Source organism: Pituophis catenifer, unplaced genomic scaffold, assembly GCF_029215685.1.
Source record: "Pituophis catenifer annectens isolate HBS135680 unplaced genomic scaffold, rPitCat1.0.hap2 SCAF_4, whole genome shotgun sequence".
Lineage (NCBI taxonomy): Eukaryota > Metazoa > Chordata > Lepidosauria > Squamata > Colubridae > Pituophis > Pituophis catenifer.
The window spans coordinates 27,174,716-27,183,470 of NW_027256884.1; the positions used below are offsets into that span (position 1 = coordinate 27,174,716).

The following is an 8,755-nucleotide window of genomic DNA, read 5'->3' on the forward strand; positions in this document are numbered from 1 at the left end:
ACTGCAACTCTTGAGTGAACCAATTATATGACATCTCACTTAACTGCTATCCTCTACAACCAAGAGTTTGATCCCAGTTGTGTTAAGTTGAGGACTATCTGTATTGCAAAAAATAATTTATAAAAGCAGCATGGGTTCATTATTTCCACTTAGAGCTCCCCAAAATGGGTGTTTTTACTGCATTGCAAAAAGTAAACAAGACTGGAGCATCAAGAATTTGGGGGCAAGGTTTCCATAGTACGGTTTCACACGCATTTCTGGGCTTCCGCTTGTTTTTCTCATGATATATTTGCATAGCTCAGCAAACATTAGCTTACAAGCAGACTAAGCTTTTCCACTATCACATTTTGTGTGAGGTTCAAAATATTTTAGAAGGTGTCCTTTTTCTAAAATTAAATTAATTGAGCTAATAAAATAGTAATCATTTTGCTTACTTTATTATTTAAAAATCCATTTTAAAATGGAAATGTAAAAACCCTAGAATTTTTGCATACCTGTTGTGTTAAATACTGGAATAGGAAAAAGAAAGACAAATAAGGAATATAAGTATATTACTTATGAAATGGGAGAACAAAACCAGAACATGAACTTACTGAAAATTTTCTACTGCCATATCGCCTTTCAAATATTCTGAAGTTGTAGATAAGTAAACTACTGCAAAAAGTGTCTTTAAGATCAAGACACACTGTTCGTCCACAGAGCAGCCTCCAAATCTAAAAGGTAATAAACAGTAGTCATAGTTTCCACTTGCATTTTATGGAAATTTAATATATAGCAGGCAAACTTTAGCAGCTGGGAGATGAACTTTAAAAAAGGGGAGGAGGTGCAGCAGGCAGGATGATATTGCAATGAGGGGGTGGGCAAGTTTTTCTACAAATTTCCTTCTGTATTTCTGAAGACAATGAAGTAAATATATGTTTAAACCCCAACGTTTAGTTTTCTCTCATGAAATGGCAGGAAGTAGCATCAGCATTGCTGGTGGTTTGTCACTGAAATTCAGCTCCCCCATTTCTGTCCAGGGACAGTAGGCAGATTCCATCTCCTGCCAGTTCCAAAACATGTTTGTGTCATAATGAAATATGACAAAATGTAGCTTCCAAATGTCAACTACTCTTTTCCCTAAGCTATTTTACCAAAAGAAAGGGCTTATATGAATAGATTCTTTTCCTTATAACCTTCACTTTATAAATTATATGTTAACTGAAGTCACATTTTCCAGTTATAGTTCTGCTCCATTTACCTACAGAAGTTCTTCCTACACTCCAAAAACCACCAGCCCATAGCACAGTAAAGGTGTAAAACACACAAGGTCACAACATGCTGTTAATAGTTGTCAAAAAGAATCCTTCTAGCAAGGACAGTGCTATTGTTGGAACAAGTATTACCTTTCATCTCCATTTAAAGATACAAGTAAATGAAGAATGTTAGCATGCTTCAGCTACTCAGGCTTTAAAGTATGCTTAAAGGTAGCTATAAATATTTTGCCTGTGTTAACTTTTTTTCCTTGCAGTCCTAATATCAAATATTCTTTTCAGACTAAGCTCCCTACTATATGCAGCTGATCCTATAATTTTTTTGTTTCAATTATAAACACAGCAGGGAGAGGGAACAGATCTCTGTCTGATATGAAACAAGGAGGATTTTCCCCCATTTGCTGTATGCATCATTTTTCATTCATCCAGAGTCCAAAGCATTCTAAGTTAAGTCCAGCTGGGAAGAGAGAAAGAAAGTAAAATGAACCACTATTGAGAGACAAGAAGAAACTGGCACTAGGAAGACTCCAATTCCTCAATACTTGTTCCTTCTAACCACTTTCTAAATACTTGGGACTTCTCCTTAAAGGCACAAGTTATCACTGTCACAAGTATTAATATAATTTCATTATCTCTATATCAATTTGAGGGTGGGAGAAAAATAAAAATAAGAAGAGCCCATAGTCCCAGCCTTTCAGTTTTAATACACAACAAAGAATAAGCTTTTTTTCTCCCAAAAATTTGTGTGCAAATATACACTTATTTTTAGGCCAGAAATTTTGCTGAAAAGTCTGTCTGGAATAGATCATAACCCCATGAATTAAGATGTACAGGGGTTGGTGTCCTGCGTTTAGAGATGCCGCCTAGTATAATGTATAAAGCACAACATCTAGCAGTATTACTACTGTCAACTCAAGTTCCCCTCACCTGAAATACATTTGGAGCAATGTTTTTCTCCACAGTTACCAGCATAACCTTTGGATGTACCTCATCACTTTTGAAAAAAACTTTATCTGATTTTAATTATGAAGAGTTTTAACAGAACACAAGTTAACTAATTGTTAACAAAACTAACAAGAAAATAAAGACTTCCTCCTTCCCACACTGCAGCCACAACTAATTTCTCACATATCTACATTTTACATGAATGTTGCTCTGCTACTGGTTGTGGTATCGAGTGCTACATCATTCTAAATTTAAAGTTCAAAATATTCACACCACAGCTCATATAAAAAAATTAAAGAACACCAGCCCCATGTTTATCCCATGTCACAATATGATAAATCAATTGCTGCTTACCTGAAATTCCTCTTTTACTGCTTGCAGATTGTAGGTAAAGAACTTTTGATAATGCTGAAAGAGTAGAGCCAGCAGTAGCGAGAAGATGCTTGGTATTATTAATAGACCCTTTGACAGAGGTGCTTTATCTTCAAAAGAAAACAAAATACATATATATCCAATGAAGTTACGGTGAGGATTCTTAAAACAGTTTAAAAAGCAATCAGGCTGTATACTAAATTTAAAAAAAAGCATTTTATGTTTACAATTAAATCTACTAGATTACTAAAATAACTTTCCACCTCATTTTACCCAAATTTTGATTCAAATTGTGAAAACAAAACCAACTAGGCGCATGCAGGAACGACCTAATTCATTTCAAATACTCAAACTAAGCCAGAAAATGATGTGGCATTTTGGATTTCTCTGGGAAAATTCAGCCCAACCGGGTGCCTGAATCCAGAGAGTGTCTGCAAGAAACAGAATTCCAGTCTCCTATAGGAATGCCCTGGAAATATAAAAACTTTCTCTTTCTTTTCTTCTATTAGAAGAAATCAGACTGAAGCACACAAGCAAGTTAGAGCTTTGTAAAGTGTACTAACAAAATAACTGATGTACTTTTAAAATATGATATAAAGGAAAATAAATTGCTTACAATATTGTTATTTTCAGATAGATGACTACTCAATCTTCTTAGCATAAGCATTGGGTGGGGGGGGGGAGGAAGGATGCTTAGCCCAACAGCACAGAGATCACAGAATAGAAACAGAATACATTTATTATCAAAGCATGCTCTACTGTAAGAATGAATTTCTATTCTTTCTGTAAGATAAGTGAATTGTTAGGCGAAATCAACCTGGGCTCTGAAAAAAACCAAGGATTAAGGGGAGGGGGGGGAGACATTTACAATGGAGTAAATGGTATGTTTTTCCCTTCTTCCCCAATGTCCTCACTACCCGTCTGAGATGCTGTAATTTGAATGAGGCAGATCACTTGTAAAACAAGGAAGAGATCTGACAGCAGTATCTCTCTATTGTCTTTCCAAATATACCACTAGTCATTAAGATAGGAATAAGTTACTTGTGGAAATCAGTGAGTGTGTTTAGGAATTTGAGAACATGTTTTTGGAGCTCTTGCAAAATAACTGCCAGGGAAGGCTCACCTAATCACAAAATCACTGCGATTGTTCTTTGCTATGCTGTCAAGCAACACTGGAGGATCCCTATCGCTCTTCTAAATTGTTTTGTTTTCATTTTTCTTGATTAGTAGCATTCCTTTGGGCAAAGCGTTGGGTTATAGCCAGCTACCATTTCCATTTGTTAAGAATGCCTGGAAAGTTCCTTTGTGGCTTGGGGCATTTTTATATATAATGAATACCCCGGCTTCCTTTAATTAACTGGGAAGAAAAAGTAGCTTGTGGGATTTACATCTAATCATAGACTTAATGTGGAAGGTGAGAAGAAATGATAAATATCCATATTAATTTCTACCATGAATGCAATATTTCCAGGTTAATTTTACTTCTTTATTTATGCATACCTTATGCTCTACCTATTACAACACCGTGGTTCTTATCTGATGTTTTACTTCCTGTTACTTTATTAAAATAATTTTTGTTAATAGTTTGTATACAGAAATATAGATGTATTTAATAATTTATGCAAAATTCTGCAATTTAACATTCTGATTGTTATATTCTAACCTCTTGTACATACAACATTCCACATTCTACCCACTGAATAACTCAAATTCAGCTCTCATATAAATGAAAGGGGCATGAATTCCATTTTAGAATAGCATTATTCCAGAGTATAAATTAAACAACTGAATTAAAGAGAAATTGTCCTTTTCTTATGCACTCTCAAAATTAGAAAAAACATTTTAAAGTATGAGTACATGCCATTTTAAAAGATTTAAGAAATATTGCAATAGATATATTTTGATTTCTTAGAATGGTATAAAAATGACAGACTGGTAGAAAAATACTATTTAAAAAATGCTTCTTAAAACTGCATCAATGTTAATAGTTCCAAGAAGAAAAAAAAAACATTTTCCCCTCTATTTAAGAAAGGATGTTTTGATATTAAGAGATCTAAATACGGATGTTAATGAATAAACTCTACTTGAAAACAATGTGTAAACCAAGTTATTCTTATTTTGCCCTTGTTTAGCCTTAGTGCGGAAGTGTCAAACTCGCAACAACACATCGTCATGTGACGTATCACCACTTTTTTACCCTTCGCTAAAACGGGGTGAGCGTGGCCAGTGCGTGACACATCTGGCCCACGAGTTTGACATCCCTGCCTTATTGCAACACATGAACTTAGCTCTTGTACATTTTCAACAAATTTTCATTTTCATTTTCAATTTTTCAACAACATTTGCAACAAATCAGGATTAAAACAAGCTCTGCTTGTGGATATGAACATAGACTTAGTGAATTTGTATCCTCATATAATATGTTATTTGCATAAACAAGCACTTTCTATGAAAGCATCATGTATTAAGATTTCTTTCAAATCTTCATGTATGCTTTTTTTAAACTGGTCCAATTTAGATCACTGTAAATACACTATAAGCACTGGGCTCATATACAATTCACTAACCATGCAGAAACTTGAAGACATTCTATTTAGTAAACCACATTCTTATATGAACATTGTGGTTTATTTTAGCTCAAGATAATTATCAAAAAAGGAAATATCAAACTGACCATTGCTAAATTCAACTAATTACCATATTGTAGAAATATAGTTGTTCTTTTTGTATAGAGCACTTAGCTTCTAGTTTTTAACTTGCATTGTTAACCACTTTTCACTTGTGCTTAATTTACCTGGAGAACTAACTGAGCAGTGTACAAGCAGCTCAAAGTTACTAGGTTCCTGGGTTGTACAATATCATTTAATTGGGGAATGGTATTAGAACCGTTTCTCACCTGAACTGGCAGGTTTCTACATTTGTTCAACATGTTGGGCTGGAAATAGTCCAGTAAAAGGTGTTGTGCAATTGTATTCAGTGAGTCATGAAAATGTAGTCACAGGCTTGATTCATACACCACATTGAACTTTAAAATAGTTAATCTGGTTTTGGCTTAATGTTTTGTGGACCCTGTCACTGTGGTTTCTAAACCATGGTGCATGGTTTAATGCAGTGGTCCCCAACCTTTTTATCGCCGCGGACCAATCAGCCTTTGATAATTTTACCGTGGCCCGCTGAGCGCGCGCAGGGGTGGGGGCTTTGGGCCACACGTGCGTACCTGCGCGGGGCTCTCTTCCCTGGAGCCTTTGCGCACGGCCCAGGAGCCTTTGCGCACGGCCCAGGAGCCTTTGCGCTGCAGCGTTCATGTCCCCCGGCCGCTGCGCGGCCCGGTGCCAGGTACTCCACGGCCCGGCACCGGTCCGCGGACCGGGGGTTGGGGACCACTGGTTTAATGTACTTATGGAAACACAGCAATTTATAGTGGCTTAAAACCATTCACTAGGCAATTTAATTAGGTCACAGTTAAAATTTATTTTAATCCCTGCTGGTCCAATCCTATGCATGATTGTTCGGAATATGTTTATTCAATAGAATTTATATCCGAAAAGAACCAGTAGTGCTGGTAACGAAAAGCTGGACTTTGGAATCAATGGGATGCTTACTTGGTGTGAGTATGTACATGAGTATGTATTCTCCAAGCAGAAGCAAGTTTGCAGTTTGAATGTACTTCCTGATCCCAGCTGTAACTGGATTTTGCAGCTGTGGTGAGGAGCATGTTTACACAACTATGATCAGAATGCCAACTACAATCTTTCCTGAACCAGCCAGATTATAGCAGCAGTTATCCAGCCCTTGTTACCACCCAACCTGATTATAGCAATGCACTTCAAGGGCTTCCCTTGAAGTTGATCCAGAAAATACAACTTGTGCAAAATGCAACTTCTAGGTTGCTGACAAGATACAGTATACAGGAAGTATCATGATACCGCACTGAAAGATCTGTCCTAGCAGCCAGTTATCTGCTGATTGCAATTCAAAGTATCCATACTGCTCTATAAGGCCTGACTTTACAGCTTAGGGACTGCTTATCTCTCCCACTAAAACACTACTAGTAAAAGTGAAGATACCCTTGTTATTGGAAATTCCATTACTGGTATGCAAGAATAGGTTTGCATTAGCAAGCTGGCTAGGGAATTCTGGGTGTTGAAGTTCACACCTCTTAAAGTTGCTAAGGTTGAGAAACCCTTAGGGTCACCCACTTGACTCTCAAAATTAGAAAGTTGGGGAAACCACATCTCTTCCACCAAGTGTTTGTTACTTAAATGTTAGATTTTAATTCTAACTCTTCTGTTTACATTTTGCACCTGGATGGTCAGAGAGTGAAAAGATGGAGTACAGGTAGCCCTCAACTTACAAGTTTGTTTAATGACAGTTCAAAGTTACAACAGCACTTTAAAAAGTGACTTATGAGCCTTTTTCACTCTTATGACCATTGCAGCATCCCCATGGGCATGTGATCACAATTCAGACGCTTGGCAACTGATTCATATTTATGACAGTTGCTGTGTCCCAGGGTCCTATGATCAACTTTTGCAACCTTCCGATAAGCAAAGTCAATGGGGAAGTCAGATTCACTTAACCACCAGGTTACTAACTTAACTGTGACAAGAAAAGTTGTAAAATGGGGCAAAGCTGTCTTAACAAATATCTCACTTAGCAACTTAAATTTTGGGCTCAATTGTGGTTTTAGTCGAGGACTAACTTAGTATAAATTCAATTATAAAGAAGAGGAAGATAAGGAGCTAAGTTTCTCTTCACTTGCAAGATTGTAGTGTACATTGGAGGTGAAGACCCTTTGACAGCTGTATGCAACGAAATTTCATTTTAATGTATACTGATTAGTGTACATTCCAGTGGTGAAATCCAATTTTTTTTACTAACAGTTCTGTGGGCGTGGCTTGGTGGGTGTGGCGTGGCTTGGTGGGCATGGTAGGGGAAGGATACTGCAAAATCTCCATTCCCACCCCACTTCAGGGGAAGGACATTGCAAAGTCTCCATTCCCACCCCACTCTGGGGCCAGCCAGAGGTAGTATTTGCCGGTTCTCCGAACTACTCAAAATTTCCGCTACCGGTTCTCCAAAACCTGTTAGAACCTGCTGGATTTCACCCCTGGTACATTCAAAGTGACAATAAAGTATTCTAAATCCTGAGGGAAGCACACCAAGCAAAATCTTCGCTGAAAGCATACACCAAAGTAGCATGACTGGCTAGAAAGGAGAGAGCGGCTTTACCTCTACTCAGATTAATTTAACCCGGGGTAAGGGGGGTGTCTCCCCCCTTACTTTTAAGATTTATACACTTGGCAACTTTTAAGATTTATACACTTCAACCCCCAGAATTCCCCAGCCACTTTGGAGACTCTCTTATTTACTTAACCGACCCGCGAGAGGCGCTCGAGATATTCCCTAAGCCAGACATCTCCAACCTTCGCAACGTTAAGACTTAACAGACTTCAACTCCCAGAATTCCCCAGCCAGCCAGCACGGTATCCAACCTGCAGCATGGCTTGGCTGAGGAATTCTGGGAGTTGAAGTCCGTAAGTCTTAAAAGTTGCCAAGGTTGGGGACCCCTGCCCTAAGCCGATATGACTTTAAAGCCACGTTCCTCCCCTGGCAGGCAAGAGGCGCCCCGCTCGGGCCGGGAAAGAGCTCCGGGATGGAGGTTCAGCCCCTGAAGGGAGAGCTAAGGAGGAAGGTGAGGAGCCGCCTCACCTTGCAGCGCAGCTCCCGACCTTTTGCCCTGTGGCGCCGCCCCTCCTCCCGGGCGCGTGGATACTTACACAGCCCGCTGGAGCCCGTGCTGGTGAACATGATCCCTGGCGGGGAGGGGGGCAAGCGGTTGCCCTGGCGACGCGCCTGGCCTCGGGAGAGCCGCCGCTCCGCTGATTTCCCTCCCCCCCTCCGGAGGCCGAGCAGCCTCGGAGACTGCCGGGCCGGGAGTTCCTACTAAGGCGGCCGGGATGGGTCAAAACCGGCAGGGCAGAGAGACCTCGCACAGCGCCCCCTGCCGGAGCCGCTGCTTCGTCCTTTTCCCGGACGCGCAAGGCCGGGGTGGGATTTCACTCGGTTCTGCACGTCTCCGTCTAAATAGGCTTCTGCATCTGTGGGGTGGGATGTGGGGCTCGGATTGATGTCGGCCTAGTTGAGCCCGATAGGAGTCCCGGCCTGCTTGGAAATGCACAGGG

The 8,755-nt window shown here is 39.7% G+C and overlaps 1 protein-coding gene across 1 annotated transcript in view; it reads right to left on the bottom strand.

Moving 5' to 3' along the window:
• Positions 1-8,503, bottom strand: part of UBAC2 (UBA domain containing 2) — an 88,271-nt gene extending 79,768 nt beyond the window's left edge. Inside the window, exons 1-3 of the mRNA XM_070942889.1 lie at positions 8,351-8,503; positions 2,553-2,680; positions 594-713 (exon numbers count right to left, since the gene is read on the bottom strand). Coding sequence (XP_070798990.1) covers positions 594-713; positions 2,553-2,680; positions 8,351-8,381 — 279 coding nt within the window. The 5' untranslated portion in view covers positions 8,382-8,503. The remainder of the gene's footprint in view (positions 1-593; positions 714-2,552; positions 2,681-8,350) is intronic.
• Positions 8,504-8,755: the final 252 nt, after the last annotated feature.